General features: G+C 45.7%; 1 protein-coding gene across 1 annotated transcript in view; it reads left to right on the top strand.

Annotated features, from left to right (window-relative positions):
* The window catches only part of LOC135036375 (atrial natriuretic peptide receptor 1-like), a 213,144-nt gene extending 196,554 nt beyond the window's left edge, over positions 1–16,590 (top strand). The window contains exons 20-23 of the mRNA XM_063954446.1: positions 610–762; positions 2,005–2,103; positions 10,227–10,318; positions 16,091–16,590. Coding sequence (XP_063810516.1) covers positions 610–762; positions 2,005–2,103; positions 10,227–10,318; positions 16,091–16,252 — 506 coding nt within the window. The 3' untranslated portion in view covers positions 16,253–16,590. The remainder of the gene's footprint in view (positions 1–609; positions 763–2,004; positions 2,104–10,226; positions 10,319–16,090) is intronic.
* The last annotated feature ends 712 nt before the right edge of the window (positions 16,591–17,302 follow it).

Genomic DNA, 17,302 nt, shown 5'->3' with positions numbered 1-17,302 from the left:
CTACAGGGACATTCCATCAAGCAGCATATGAATTACAATCCATGTATGGTGACTATAAATTCATCAGTGCAGTGAGATATTCATTTTATATGATTCATTTTATATGTTTCTATGTGATTTTATATTGCTTAATTAGTAATAAATACTGTATATCATTTTTACAATTCATTTCAGTCAGCGCTGTCTTATCTTTGCTTGGCTAATCTTAGAAATATAACCAGATGCATAGAATGATAGACTATTATAAAAATTTGGGTTTGGTATATTATGACAGTATACAACATGATGACTTTTGTAATATAATCCTAACAGTAATGGTAACCCTGGCACTAACGGTAACCCTGATGATAACCCTAACGTAAGCCTAATGCAAATGCCGACATTTTCCAGGTGCCAACATTTATGATGTTGACATTTAAACCATGATGACATCACAACTGTGGACATTATGAATATTGCCATTGTCAATGTCGACTTCAAGACTGCTTCCCTAGAAACGTAATTAATTTAATTTGTTCTGTTATGCACCTAATTTTGTGGCTAAAACTAATGCTTTACTTTTTGTGTTTTGTTTTTTATTCCTCTTTTAATCATGTGCATTATTTTAAGATATGGTTGTTTCTGGTGTTCCCAAAGAGAATGGTATTTTCCATGCCAGTGAAATCGCAAGCATGGCTTTAGACTTAGTTGCTGTTTGCAAGACTTTTAGAATTCCACATAAGCCCAACACCCAGTTGAGGATCCGTGCTGGAATTCATTCAGGTATGTTCTGCTGCATAAAGGGCCCACCGGGGAAATGCAGTGGTAGGGGCCCATGTTTAGGGGTGTGGTCAGTCTCCAGAGGGTGTGTGGTCAGCCACCACATTGGTTTTCCTAAGCATTAGAGAGTGAATGGTCTGGGCCCCTTGATAAATATATATAGTAAACACTGCTAGTGCATGCATGATAATGTACCAGACTAATAACAGCAATGCACTGTAGAAAATACACCATAGTTAGGTGCAGTATAAGGTAACATATGCATCATTTAATTGCACAGTCTGGAACCTGATCCCTAAAGGAGGAGGTGGGGCCCACCGGTGGTTTCCCCTGTACCCCCGTGGGCCAGTCCAACCCTGATTACGCTACCAGAATTCAGTGCACCATTTCTTTATGTACAATTATTTGTATGGCATTCACTCAGTAGGCAAATGCTGCATAGTTCCTCCATTGTGTCAGCAGTAGTTTCAGTACAGCATCCTCTGACCAACTGTCAGATAGCTTTGTAATTACATTGATTAGTAGTCTTTTTAAATACGTAAGTTAAGGCCCGTACACACTGGTCGATATATCGTCTGTTCTCTTGAACGGCCGATATATCGCGGGACCGTCGGCCAGTGTGTACGGCCGATACGTCTGTGAACTCCGTCGTTCACAGACGTATCGCGTCGGCCCCGCAGCACAGCCGACGGCCAATATATCTACCGATATATTGGCTCATCGCTGTGTGTGTACGGGCGGTCGGCCGACCGCCCGTACACATGCTGCGGCAGCCGGCGGTGATTGACAGCTGAACTGGGCGGGCGTGTGTACACGCCCGCCCAGTTCATGACGTCAGTCCCCGACGGATCGGGCAGTGTGTATGCTGAACACACTGCTCGATCCGTCCATAGATATATCTGCAGATCAATTGATCTGCAGATATATCTATTAGTGTGTACCCACCTTTACACACGTGCAAATTGATACTATTCACAGTGTGTTACAGAAGACCAAACATCACATAGGCTGAAATCAAAACAAACTCTTCAGTTATTATTTTTTTTAGGGGGAGAGGGTAACGTATAAAAATAGAGATACAGTACAACCAACTATATTAGTGGCATACTAGTTACAGTATGTGATTATACAATTATTAACATAAAATAGTAACAAAGAGGGATTGAAAACAAGTGATTTGTAACCCAAACTCTATTTATTAAACAGAGATACGCTTATATTTTACAACATTATTATACTTTTTAGGACCTGTGGTTGCTGGAGTTGTTGGAACTAAAATGCCCCGATATTGCTTGTTTGGAGACACAGTGAACACCGCTTCAAGAATGGAATCAACAAGTGAAGGTGACATTTCCTACTATAGATACATGAACTAAAACTGCACTGTTTATTGTTGTTAGTTAATAATATAATAATCTTATAGTACCAGCTGGAGGCTTGCTTACTAAAATAAATGAATGTGAAACTTAAAGTGGTGACTGTGATGTCTGTAACAAGGTAAATAGATAAAAGGTTCTTACTCTTCCCTGACAGCATTGTCTTACACGATCAGACCAAACATAACTTCAAAGCTATCATGGGTGCTGTGTAATGCGACAAGTGTCTGTTGTCAGTTGTTCTGTAAGCTTAGGCTTATAAGGAATGCAGGTCCCTCTGTTTACATACCCCTACAAAATATTAATGTGCAAATCACCACAGGATTCTAGAGAGCTGCAGAAGTGTGACTTTACTCATTGCAGTCATGTTGAACACTGACTGCAGAAACACTTCCTATGTAACAAGTGAACAGCAGTGTTGCAACTTCAGCCATATGCTTTAAAACAACACAGCATATATCTACATTCCCCGCCCATCAGCGCAATAGAGTCTGAGCATTAGAGGGGCACAGAGTCTAATGTGCATGCGCAAATCTCTGGGGAAATGGCGTGGCAGCTATTTTCACAGAGATTTCTTTACTGCGCATGTGCAGATCTTCAGAAAAATGTCCACAGCGCCATTTACCAAATATTTGAGATGCTGCTGCCGGCGGAGGACTCCAGAAAGGTGTGTATTTAAAAACAGCTTGCAGGGTATGTGGTGTGGGGTCCTATATGCACCGCACACAATGCACCCATTATAGATATACAACTAGTGTGGAGGTGTTAGCTCATACACCTCTAGGAGGTGACACCTGTTGTGCTCATACAAAGCACTGGATGCATACAGTCTTTCCCGGATGTTTTAGCATGAGTGGTATTGAGCAGCAACCTCTAGTTTTACAGAGGATCTTGCATGTTGTTCTCAACTTTGGGACTTTGGGATAACTTTAAAATCTGGCATGGGAGGGGAATCCATCATTCAGAGTATTTCTGAAATGGAGGAGCACCATAAACATGTCAGAACCACCTTTATAACATTTATAACATTTATAACATTTCTCTAACAGGTCCTCCACAGAGCGTACTGCCTTTCAGCTAGTCCATTAGACTGTGGATAGTGAGGACTGCTGGTGACATGTGAGATGTCCCATTTACTAGTGTACTCACCATTCATAAACTGCATGGCACTGGTATTGTCAATAAGTATCTTGTGTGGTATGCCATGTGCAGAAAAGTGTCTTTTCATTTTGTTTATGATTGTGGCAATTGTCAGTTAGGAAAGATATCTTTAACCTACAAGAATATAAATCCACTAACACTAGAGGCGGGATATAATGCTGCCCCAGTTCGGTGAGCATGCGGGTTAGCCAAACTCTGACTTTTTTTAAAGGGGTAATCACTTACAAGGCAAAACCATGCCTTGTAAGTGATTGTCCCTTTAAAAAAAAGTCTCAGTTCAGCGGCATCCCGTAAACCATTGCAGGAGGCTCAGGCAGACAACCTGCTCAATATCTGCAGCCATAAAAGACCAAAACAGGGCATCCTCAGACTGCCGTATGGTGGCCTCATGCCCAGGGTGTCCCGTGTGGGCTAACTGAGCATAGAAGACATGAAGGGCATCTGCTTCACAAAATTCTGGGCATGCAGGAGGATGCCATCTGAGAAGGTCAGTTTTAGGACCCATATTATATGTTTCTCCCATTGCATATTGCCCAGTTTGGGAGTTGAATAGTGAATCACTTAATATTCATTAAGTTTTACTGTCTAACGTCAACACTAGTCCTAAATGTTTTTGTTTCTACTAGGAAACTATATTTTATTGTAATCCAATAAAAGTTATGTTTTAATCTCTTCATCATACAATTTATATAAATTTTTCAAAGAGTGCGCCAAAAAGACGTCTTCTTTCTTCCTTTCTTTCGTGTATACTTAGTAAGTGAATACTGACTTTATGGTGCACCGCGTAATAGATGCAGTCAGTCTCACTATTAGATGAATGTTGTTTTTTTTTACTATATCACTCTTAATCACCCGACCGGTGCGGCGTCATACTTGTTTTTTTGTACTGTTCTATATCTCGTCACCCCAGAGCACTACTTTGGGTCCAGACTCAGTTGTGCAGCATGTCAAAGGGACTTGCATTCTCCATAGTGCCATCTCATCTTTGACAATTTGTCTCTAATGACGTCAATATGTACCACTGCAAAACAAGTTCTTCACCAAAATCCCTATTAGAATTTTAAATTCCTATAGGTTCTTCTCACCTTTAATGCTAGACGTTTTCCCAAATGTTGACCTACTTTCATAGAGCCTGCACATGCTATCCTGGCATCACATTTAATTGTAGCTGTATCCCCCATAAATTGTCTGTCTAACCAAGTGTCATCTTAACCCATTACACCTTGACCCTCTGTTGTCATATCACTCACCAATGTATGCTCCTGTTCTGTGAGTCCAAACTTCTGATACCTCTTAATGCAAAACGGAATGGACCCCTGAAAGCCACCTCATCTAAAAGTGCCAGATTGGTAGTGGATACCTCCCTTTTTGTCATCTTGATTGTCTGCTGTGTTTCCTATCCCAGTTTGAGGGTAAATATGCCTATTTCTGTGCTAAGTTTCCCTACCACCACATGTAGTGTAAGCAATAACCACAGTGCTTTTTTCAATGTGTCAGCCCTGCTACCTGTTGAAAGCCACTACTCCAACTGAAGATGCTGCAAGTCAGCTATATCTTGTGTTTGCCACTGTCCATATTCTACTAATTACCAGCAGCAGGTACGGTGTGCACCTCTTTTAAAACTAGTGCTGGAGATGCCTATGTCTGTCAAGAGAAAAGACAGCCAACAACATTCAAATATGAATCCATATCTCCTTTCTAAGCTCTCCTCCACAAACACACACTCTTACCACCTTTAGGGGTCTGTTCATGAAGCAGTGAAATGTGTGGAGAAGTGAACCAGTGGAGAAGTTGCCCATAGCAACCAATCAGCATTGACATAACATTTATAATTTGCATACTATACAATTGTATGGAGCAGCTCACTACTTCACTCTTTTCACTGCTTCATGAAGAGACGCCTTTGTATCTTCTTTGAGCATGAAGTCCATCTTCTTACTACAGAAGTCTTAAACCTCTCAGGACTATCTGTTCTTGTCTGCCTCAAACTGTTTCTATGCCCTGTGATATCCCATAGGCTGCAATATTTATTTCTCATTACTTGCTTCCTAGCTTGTGGGGACAATTCTGGGCCTACTATGCTATTGCAGTATCTGAGCTCCCAAGTGGTCACTTACTTGATTTTGCCTATGTCTATTAGGCTCATCTCCCCTAGCATCCATGACTGGCTCACAAGCATTCCACATAGTATGTGGTGACAAAACATCTGTAAAATGTCATGTAAATGCTTGTGCAAACAAACAGTTTAAAATATTGTAACATTGAGTGTTCAGAAATGTGCTCTTAGTGGAAAAGTGTACAAATGCAAAATAGTTATTTGTGGGGGTAATTCAGAGTTGATTGCAGCAGCAAATTTGTTAGCAGTTGGGCAATACCATGGGGGTAATTCAGAGTTGATCGCAGCAGCATATTTGTTAATAGTTGGGCAAAACCATGGGGGTAATTCCAAGTTGATCGCAGCAGGAAATTTTTTAGCAGTTGGGCAAAACCATGTGCACTGCAGGGGAGGCAGATATAACATTTGCAGAGAAAGTTAGATTTGGGTGGGTTATTTTATTTCTGTGCAGGGTAAATACTGGCTGCTTTATTTTTACACTGCAAATTAGATTGCAGATTGAACACACCACACCCAAATCTAACTCTCTCTGCACATGTTATATCTGCCTCCCCTGCAGTGCACATGGATTTGCCCAATTGCTAACAGAATTCCTGCTGCGATCAACTTGGAATTACCCCCTATATGCACTGCAGGTGTGGCAGATATAATATTTGCAGAGAGAGTTAGATTTGGGTGGGTTACTTTGTTTCTGTGCAGGGTAAATACTGGCTGCTTTATTTTTACTCTGCAATTTAGATTTCAGTTTGAACACACCCCACCCAAATCTAGCTCTCTCAGCACATGTTACATCTGCTCCCCAGGGCCGGTTTGCAGCGCCTCGGGCGGGCAATAGGGGCGTGGCTGAAATGATGTGCGGTGCGCGATGACGTCATCGCGCACCGCACAACAAAGGTCCTCTCCACGAAGGGAAACTAGACGCTACGCGTCTAGTTCCCTTCACGGCGGGGGACAGCGGCAGCGGAGGGCACAGCACTGGGCACAGCACTGACAGCAGCAGCGGATCTTGCCATGGTGTGGCGCCCTCCGGAAGGCGGCGCCCCGGGCAAAAGTCCTGCTTGCCCGTGGCAAGATCCGCTACTGCTGCTCCCCTTGCAGTGCACATGGGGGGTCATTCCGAGTTGTACGGGTACAAAGTCCTTTGTGGTTTTGCACTGGTTCTAGCGACGATTCCAAACGCACAGCCGATCGCAAGGAGATTGACAGGAAGAGGGCGTTTCTGGGTGTCAACTGACCGTTTTCTGGGAGTGTTTGGAAAAACGCAGGCATGGCCGGGTGTTTGTTGGGCGGGTATCTGACGTCATTACCGTGTCACTCGTCGCAGCAATCATCTCACAGGATAAGTAACTACAGGACTGGTCTTGTTTTGCACAAAATGTGTTTGCAGCCGCTCTGCTGCACAGGCATTCGCACTCCTGCAAAGCGAAAATACATTCCCCCATGGGCGGTGATTATGCGTTTTTGCACGGCTGATAAAAACTGCTAGCAATCGATCAACTCAGAATGACCGCCATGGTTTTCCCCAACTGCTAACAAATGTGCTGCTGCAATCAACTCAGAATTTGGCCCCATGTGCACTGCAGGTGTGGCCGATAAAACATGTGCAGAGAGAGTTAGGTTTGGGTGGGTTAATTTGTTTCTGTGCAGGGTAAATACTGGCTGCTTTATTTTTGCACTGCAATTTAGATTTCATTTTGAACATGCCCCACCCAAATCTAATGTAGCCCTTACACTTGTGAGCTATGGCATACAATCCTTCGATTTCGACCGCATCTGTGACAGAAATCTAAGGATTGTATGTACATTTAAGGTACCATGCGACGCGATGCGCGGGCATGCCGCTCAAATATCGCGTCTCATGATAGTATGTGCTGCACTTAATATTTATCACATCGAAGTGCGATCGCATGTGTTTTTAAAAACACATGCGATATATCGCACTGCGATGTGCGATAGGCACCCACCGGGAGTGGCCAGAGGCTGCTCCCACTCGGCGGTGATGTGCCCATCACGTGATTACCATGCGATATATCGCATGATCGCATGTTAATTACTTTGGCAGTTCAGGCACGATTTCATCGCACCTGAACTGCCGGTGCGATGCCCCACGATGTCTCGTTGCGCGGGCATCGCACAAGTGTATGGGCACCATTACTCTCTCTGCACATGTTATATCTGCCCACCTTGCAGTGCACATAGGGGGTCATTCTGAGTTGTTCACTCGTTGCCGATTTTCGCTATACTGCGATTAGTCGCTAACTGCGCATGCGCATGTTACGCAGAGCGCATGCGCTGAGTTATTTTACACAAAACTTAGCTGTTTTTCTGTAGCATCTGCGGTGCTTTTCAGTCGCACTGGTGTTCGGTAAATGATTGACAGGAAAGGGCATTTCTGGGCGGCAACTCAGCGTTTTCCCGGCGTTGGCTAAAAAACGCAGGCGTGTCAGGGAAAAACGCGGGAGTGTCTGGAGAAACGGGGGAGTGGCTGGCCGAACGCAGGGCGTGTTTGTGATGTCAAACCAGGAACGAAATGGGCTGAGGTGATCGCAGTGTAGGAGTAAGTCTCGAGCTACTCAGAAACTGCTAAGAATTTTCTATTCGCAATTCTGCTAATCTTTCATTCGCAATTCTGCTAAGCGAAGATAAACTCCCAGAGGGTGGCGGCCTAGCGTGTGCAATGCTGCTAAAAGCAGCTAGCGAGCGAACAACTCGGAATGACCACCATAGTTTTGCCCAACTGCTAACAAATCTGCTGCTGCGATCAACTCTGAATTAGGCCCAATGTCGCTTCTGCATTGTTATCCTCAATGAGTATTACACAGCAAAAGATAATGGGGGCAATTCTGAGTTGATCGCAGCAGGAACTTTGGCCCTCATTCCGAGTTGATCGCTCGCAAGCTGCTTTTAGCAGCAGTGCAAACGCTAAGCCGCCGCCCTCTGGGAGTGTATCTTAGCTTAGCAGAAGTGCGAACGAAAGGTTAGCAGTTCTGCTACTAAAAAATTTCAAGCAGTTTCAGAGTGGCTCGATACTTACTCCTACCTTGCGATGACTGCAGAATGTTTAGTTCCTGGTTTGACGTCACAAACACGCCCTGCGTTCGGCCAACCACTCCCCCGTTTCCCCAGCCACTCCTGCATTTTTATCAGGCACGCCTGCGTTTTTCAGCACACTCCCTGCAAACGCTGAGTTGCCGCCCAGAAACACCCACTTCCTGTCAATCACACTAGGAACACTCAAGCGACTGAAAAGCGTCGCTCGAGCTTGTGTAAAACTGCATAGTTTGTGTGAAAGTACTTCGCGCGTGCGCGCTGCGTACCATACGCATGCGCAGAACAGCCGATTTTTAGCCTGATCGCTACGCTGCAAAAAACGGCAGCGAGCGATCAACTCGGAATGAGGGCCTTTGTTAGCAGTTGGGCAAAACCATGTCCACTGCAGGGGAGGCAGATATAACATGTGCAGAGAGAGTTAGATTTGGGTGTGGTGTGTTCAATCTGCAATCTAAATTGCAGTGTAAAAATAAAGCAGTCAGTATTTACCCTGCACAGAAACAAAATAACCCACCCAAATCTAACTCTCTCTGCACATGTTATATCTGCCCCCCATGCAGTGCACATGGTTTTGCCCAACTGCTAACAAAGTTCCTGCTGCGATCAACTCAAAATTACCCCCAATCAGGGCTGCCAGCAGAAATTACGGGGCCCGGGACTGGTAAAATAGGCAGCCTCCCCCCCCCCCCCCCCCCCCAAAAAAAAATTTTTTTAGAATAAAATAATAAATAAAAAAATAATAATAATAATTATATAAGATTTTATATATATATATATATATATATATATATATAAAATACAAAAAGAAAAGAATATATGTGTCCCCACACTATAATGCCCCAGTACCTGCTCATTGGGGTACTGCTTGTCCTCCCCCCCCCCCCCCCCCCCCTGCAGCCGCTGCAGACTGTTCGGCAGCCTGTTTCAGGTAAAACTATAGAAAATGTCCCTTCCAAAATGGCCGCCGCCTCGAAGGAGACAGTTATTAAAGATACTAGAGCCTCCTCTAGTATCTTTAATAACTGTCTCCTCTGAGGCGGCGGCCATCTTGAGAAGCACTTTTCAATAGCTTGCAGGAGCCGGGCAGCGGCGGAGGCAGGAGGACGGATGGCGGCAGGCGGGCAGCAGCATGAGCGGCCCGGGCCCTCCCCTCTCTGTTATGCTGCATTCAGACTGCAAATGCCGGATCCTACCCGGTAAGACAAACGTGTACTTACCGGGTGGGATCCGGCATTTGCACTCCGCTGCTGGCTTTCCGACCCGGCAATATACCGGGTCGGTTGCCATAACAACGGAGCGCGCAGCAGCAGCAGGGGCATGGGTGGAGGCGGCGTCGGGAGATGAGCTCATCTCCAGCGCCGCCTCTCCCTATCTTGTGAATGGGAACCGTGTCGCATCGACACGGCTCCCATTCACACCGCACCTGACCCGGTAATCAACCCGGGTAAAACCCTTCTTTTTTACCGGGTTGATTTACCGGGTCAGGCGACCCGCTAAATCGGCCAGTGTGCTTTCACATCGCACACTGACCCGGTTCGACACGGCAATATGCCGTGTCGGTACCGGGTTATTTGTGCGATGTGAAAGGGGTTTAAGAGATGCCGGGCCCGAGCCAGCTGTGCCCGCGGCACCCCCCTGATGCTGGGCCTGCCCCCAATACTGGGTCATAGATTACATATTACTATGACGTTTTGAGGTACTGTATAAATGTGTTTTCATTAATAATGTTAATATGCATTACAGAAAATAACTTCTTTTTTCAGCACTCAAAATCCAGTGCAGCTCCAGTACTTATGATTTCCTGAAACAAATTGGAGGATATAAACTGGTATGCCGTGGGATGTTGTCAATCAAGGTATTTATATGGAGACATGTCGCATAATAAAAAAAAAACAATATTAAAATAATATTCCAAAGTAAGTTTTAAAGATTTTTTTGAGAATGATAGCCACACAGCTATTTTATACATCAGGAGCATGCAACCTTTTGCTTTTTGCTACCACTATGCCTTATAAATCTAGTTAAGCTCAGCGTGCTTGTCCAATATGTGTGTGTGTGTGTGTGTGTGTGTGTGTGTGTGTGTGTGTGTGTGTGTGTGTGTGTGTATCTAAAGACAGAAATCTCCATACAGATGTGTCCTCATACATCTTTGCCTGTGATACGAATGCATCGCAGGCAAGGATTCCTGGCACAATGGGGGTCATTCCGAGTTGATCGCACGTAGCAACTTTTTGCTGCTCATGCGATCAACTAGACGCCACCTATGGGGGAGTGTATTTTAGCATAGGGCTGCGAACGCTTGTGCAGCCCTGCTATGCTAAAAAAGTTTCCTGCAAAACAAGACCAGGGCTGCAGTTACTACTCACCCAGTGCGACGGATCCAGCGATGAAGGTCTCGATCCTGACGTCAGACATCCGCCCTCCAACCACCTGGATCCGCCTGCGTTTGACTCACCACGCCTGGAAAACGGTGAGTATCGGCCCCGGAATGCCTCCCGCCTGTCCATCTTCTTGCGATCGCTGCTGCGATCACATTTGTCGCTGGCAGCAGCGTTGCCCGGCGACGATCGTTGCCAGGCGACGCACGTGCGCAATGCATCCGCCGCGCATGCGCATTTCTGACCCGTTCGCACCGCAGCGAAGAACCGCTGCGTGAGAATGGGTCAGAATGACCCCCAATGTGCCATACTACATTGCGGGAATGCCATGTCATGTTTTAAGCCAAGATATTTAAGGACACATCTGTATGACCCTTTTATGCCATCAGACTCCTCCACATGCCATTTATAATCCATATATACACCCATTTACCTTTTGCTACTACAGCCAATGTGGAGAGGTGGGACAGCCACATTCCACTTCTGGCCCACCCTGGGCACTCTGACTGACTGATACTTCTCCGTTTTCTGCAGAGGAGGAGGTCATGTGAGGCATCCACAGACCTTGACATAGCAAGCGGTGGGACAGTATGACCCTGTTTCTGCTCCCAGCCAGATGCTGTGGCATGCTGCTTAAAATGGTTTTGCATGCCACTTGCCAGTAATTGCCACTGTTATAGATCCTTAGTTTTAAAGATTGCCTTAATTTGTGGCATATTTTAGACTTTTTGTTAAATACACACAGTGAAAATATGTAAATGAAACGTGCGCCTAAGTAGGAATGAAAAAAAAAACCCAATGCAGATATCTGTAAATGTAACCTCAAAGTCCAACCTCCTACCATTTTATCTCAACCCTTTTCAGTACATTAAACTTTTCAGTACTGCTTGATTTAGCCTTAGTCATGACTTACAGTACATGTGTATGAAAGGAAATTATGGCTGTTTTATTCTATAGCCAAATGTAAGCTGGTTGGGAAAGATGCTTTGACATTTTAGTTGCATGATTTAAAGCAGCAATTAAAAATAATGATAATTGTAATAATTTATAAAGCTTTTTTCTCCAAAAGGACTCAAAACACTTAACAGAAATTCTGAACATAATACAGAGGTTTACATTTACAGAAAATACAGAACCATGAACATAAAACAGTATTTGGTTGGCTAAAAATACAGAAAACTATTGACATAATTTGAGGCAGCCATTTTGGATCATAAATTCCAAAGGTTATTTATCCTACCCACTAAGGTACTAGGTGAGGCAGCCATCTTGGTCGCACTACACATGTTACAATCAATGTAAAACCAGATTGGCTAAGCCTTTAAATCTCATGGCAAAATCATCAAAGCATCGACACTTTTGCCATTGTCCAGGCTAGTGCATTTACATACTGTGCTAGTGCATTTATATACATACTGTATGTAATTTTTGTGTATTTAAAGCATCTACAGTGCTAGTAATTGAGCCCCACTGGACTGTTGCCTTTTTGCCTAGTAGCTGTGTGATTAGTAATTTCTTAAGTTGGCCAGGCCCCATGTTATGTTGTATCCCACATTAAGGGCGGGATGCATCAATCAGTATTTTGCAGTCAAACCTCCACCTATGCCGTTTTTGGAAATTTGGCTGCTTACCATATGCACCAGGATCCGGAATGCAATAACATTCTAGAGTATGGTCCCGGTGAGTAATGCCATCTGAAGATGGCATTACCCAGTAGGAGCCTGTGGGCTTCTCTTCGTATTTCCTCCTGAGAGGGATCCAATCGTATCCCTTCCAGCACCCCCTGTGGTGCATGCACCATATGATGCTTGTGCAGAGGGACTCCCTGGTCCTAAACCCAGACATCCCCACACTACAAAGCACAGCTCTTATTGGGAGCAGTGGCGTCATGAGGGGGGTGTGGCCCGCACCCAGGTGTCACCCTTCAATGGGGTGACACCAAAAAGAGCTGTACACCCACACCGGAAGTAATTCAGACACCCGCCTGGCCTATTTTCACCGCCGCCGGGTCTGTACTGCCACAATCTATAGATGTCGGGTGCAGTACGTCACTCCCCGTGATGTCATCACGCACGCCGGCACCGCAGGCAGGCCATTCTGGGAGGGTAGATGCATTTTGGGAGGGAGAATGGGAGTCGAGTGTATGGCGCCCATGTGGGGTGCGCCCGGCTCCTGTCAGCGGGGTACCTGGCTCTCATCCCTGCCTGCCACCGCCAGAGCACCACACAGGAGATGCACCTGGATCCTGTCCCTGCCGCTGAAGGAGCACCACCGGGCGCTTGGTTCCTGTACCTGCCGCCGCTGGAGCTGGTAGGCTTTAAAATTAAATCACAGTCTCCAGTATGTTCCTCTCCAACCCAGCATCCCAATCCCCAGTCTGTCCCTCTCCCACTCTGCAGCCTTTCCAGCACAGTGACCCAATCCTTAGTATGTCCCCCTCCCACCCTGCATCCTCTCCCACCCAGTGTCCCAGTCCCCAGTATGTCCCCCTCCCACCCTGCGTCCTCTCCCACCCAGCGTCCCAGTCCTCAGTACGCCTCCCTCCCACCCTGCGTCCTCTCCCACCCAGTGTCCCAGTCCCCAGTATGTCCCCCTCCCACTCTGCGTCCTCTCCCACCCAGCGTCTCAATCTCCAGTATGTCCCCCTCCCACTCTGCGTCCCTTCCCACCCAGTGTCCCAATCCCCAGTATGTCCCTCTCCCACCCAGGGTCCCAATCCCCAGTATGTCCCCCTCCCACCCAGCGTCCCAATCCCCAGTATGTCCCCCTCCCACTTTGCAGCCTTTCCAGCACAGTGACCCAATCCCCAGTATGTCCCCCTCCCACCCTGCATCCTCTCCCACCCAGTGTCCCAGTCCCCAGTATGTCCCCCTCCCACCCTGCGTCCTCTCCAGCCCAGTGTCCCAGTCCCCAGTATGTCCCCCTCCCACCCTGCGTCCTCTCCCACCCAGTGTCTGAGTCCACGAGAATGTCCCCCTCCCACTCTGTGTTCTCTCCCACCCAGCAACCCCATTCCCAGTATGTCCCCCTCCCACTCTGCGTCCTCTTCCACCCAGTGTCCCAGTCCCCAGTATGTCCCCCTCCCACTGTGCGTCCTCTCCCACCCAGTGTCCCAATCCCCAGTATGTCCCTCTCCCACCCAGTGTCCCCATCCCCAGTATGTCCCCATCTTACTCTGCGTCTGCTCCCACCCAGACCACAGTCTGTCCCCCTCCCACCCTGCGTCCTCTCCCACCCAGTGTCCCAACCCCTAGTATGTCCTCCTCTTACTCTGCGTCCTCTCCCACACAGCGTCACAATCCCCAGTATGTCCCTCTCCCACCTAGTGTCCCAATCCCTAGTATGTCCCCCTCCCACTCTGCGTCCTCTCCCACACAGCGTCCCAATCCCCAGTATGTCCCTCTCCCACCCAGCGTCCCAGACCCCAGTATGTCCCTCTCCCACCCAGCGTCCCAATCCCCAGTATGTCCCCCTCCCACTCTGCATCCTCTCCCACCCAGTGTCCGATTCCCCAGTATGTCCCCCTCCCACTCTGCATCCTCTCCCACCCAGTGTCCCATTCCCCAGTATGTCCACCTCCCACTCTGCATCCTCTCCCACCCAGCATCTCCCCCTTCCTCTGTCCCTCTATCCATTATGTCCTTCTCCCACCCTGCATCCCCCTCTCACCCAATGCCCCCGTCCTCCTCAGTCCTCCCTCCACCATGTGTCCTCCCTCTCATCCAATGCCTCTTAAGGACATTCCCTTCTGATGGGCCACACCCCTTTTTTGGCGTCTGCCAAAGTACACCCTTGAGTCGACACTACCCCTTTCAATTTTCCATACCCCCACTTCAAAGTTCCCTCTTCAATCACCGTGTGTGAGTGTGTAATATATATATATATATATATATATATATGTGTGTGAACAGTGGTGCAAATAGCGCTGCTACCAATAAAACAAGACTATTGTAGGTAAGTATAATGATAAATCCCGTTCAAAGTTCAAAAACACGTCCCCTAATTCTGGGAGGCTGCTAGGCAGGTTCTCTTGTATGGACTCTATTTCCAAAGTCCGGTTGAATTAAAATGTGAAAGAGTGGTAGAACCCGGCGCCTTCTGTGTTGTGTGGTTTCCAAGTGAAGCTAGAATAATACTAAGCGTACCGCATCTCAAGTGTGTTCAAGCCTGTAGAATGGATGTGACTTCTCCTGGTCGCGATCTTCTTACTTCCCCGGTAACTCCGTGGGTGGACCGTGAGGAGATTAAAAACCACAATAGTGTAATATTGCAAAACAACAATAACAGGTGTGCTGGTATAGAAAGCGTTTTTCAAATGTGATGAATAGTGAAAGAATAATTCACCCAGTGTCAGTTTCATAAACACAGTGGTGTATCCGCAACCTAAGGTAGTTTAAAAATAAGTACCATCAGGACTTGTAGATCTTGCATATAGTATGTTCCTTTATGGTGTTCCTCTCCCGTGGTGTGGAGTTCAGGGCTCCTATTAAAAAGGAAGATTCTCCCAGATACGGGAAAAAAAGCCCATAGTGTAGTAGTTTTTAGAGTAATTTTTTAATACAAACAAAACAAAAATACAATAACAAATGGACCCGTACAATGAATAAAAGATTAAAGGCTTATCTGAGATCCTCTATCAGAGGAGTGGAATGTCTGCCCAACGCGTTTCGTCCTCTTTAAATTAGTTAGGACTTCATAAAGGGGTATTCATATATATATATATACATATACACACACAAAAGAAACCATGTGATGTGCTACGGGAGGAGGTCCATGGGGGGGTGACACCATGAGTTACCATACCGGGTGACACCAACCCTAGTGACGCCTCTGATTGGGAGTGCTGTCCTTTGCTAAAATCTTCATGCATACGGCATTAATAGACGTTTATATGCATGTGATAAGTGTGGAATGCAATGTAATGCATCGTACATCCCAAATGGTGTTATAGATTTACCTTTGAATTAAGCTATGCCTCCAAGCTGTTGTGTTGAGTGTGGATAAGGATATCACAAAAAGATTTCCAGGAGATCTTGAATGTTGAGTTGTCAGGCAAACTACCTAGCACTATCATAAAAACTAAGTACATTTCTACAACAATATATATTGATCCCTTAATATTTATATTACTTCAGACAATTACAAAGGCAAATGTAATTCAAACAAATTTCATACTATTAGTGATGATCATAATATAAATATACAGAGTTTCATTGTTTCCCTACATAATGTACATTTATTTTGTCTAGGGCAAAGGAGATATGACAACCTATTGGCTTGAAGGCAAGACCGGTACATCAACAAGGAACATCAGTCCTAATGCATCAGCAGTCGGTCAAGAAAATGAAAGAGAGTCATTTCATCTGATACCTGGAGTACTGTCTAATGAAGCCCTGTCCACCTCATTCTGAAAGATGTTTACTTTAGCTAACCTCTGTGTAAGCCCTAATGTACAGCAATAGGTTGGTCGCCTGTTATGATCTATGTGCAGATCTGCAGGAAAGGAAGCTAGCTGGGAGTATTGTGTTGGAACACTGAGCTTTTTAAAACAGTCAGTAGCAGATTGTCCACTATGAACTATTTACAAATAAGTTGTGAGGAGTCATTTATTGAAAAGCTATATTTCAAGAAAAGATTGTAACTTACAAATGTACTGCCTGAAAAATAGAAAATTTGTATTGCTTGCAGTGAAAGGAGAAGTTCCGGAGAATTCTGTTCTTCTATATAAGATGATTTGCTGACATGAGATGCACTTAAATCTGTAAGATACATGTTAAAAATTGAATAATTATTATTAGTATTATTATTATTATTATTATTATTATATTGATGATTATGTTTTAGTTATATATGCCTCAATGTGTCTGCAGTGCTGTATATTAATAAGCAACGCAACCTACATAACTATATAGCGTAAATAATACAATACAGCCAATGGGTGAAGTAGGGGATGAGCTTGAGCGGCTCACTATGGTTTGTAGAGACAAGCAATGATGGGTTGTGCTGGAAAAAGTGTGTGTGGTGGGGGCGGGGGGGGGGGGTCTGTGCTGAAGGAAGTGTGTGGGGGGGGGGGGGGCTGGGGGGGGGGATAGGAAGCAAAACAGGAGAGCAAGGAAACAAAGGTGCACTGATGACAGGAATAGGGAGCAGGATAGAGTTAAGGGAGGAAGGATAAGCCTTTGTTGACTTATTGTCTAAGGGACTGAATCAGAGTTGAATGCAGGTTGGCCATAATTCCAACCACGTTGCTTCATCATATAAGTTATGTGCCATCAAAGCTGATAGCACTTACAGCTTCAGAGGTTAATTTGTATCCAGCCAAACAGAGATGGCTAGCTTCTGCTGTTGACCATCATCATCATCACCACCACCACTCAGTGTCGAACTGGGGCATGTAGGGCCCACCAGGGGAATGCAGTGGTAGGGCCCATGTTTAGGGGTGTGGCCAGTCTGCAGAGGGG

Source organism: Pseudophryne corroboree, chromosome 1, assembly GCF_028390025.1.
Source record: "Pseudophryne corroboree isolate aPseCor3 chromosome 1, aPseCor3.hap2, whole genome shotgun sequence".
Classification (NCBI taxonomy): Eukaryota; Metazoa; Chordata; class Amphibia; order Anura; family Myobatrachidae; genus Pseudophryne; species Pseudophryne corroboree.
This window is presented reverse-complemented; position numbering and strand designations above follow the sequence as displayed.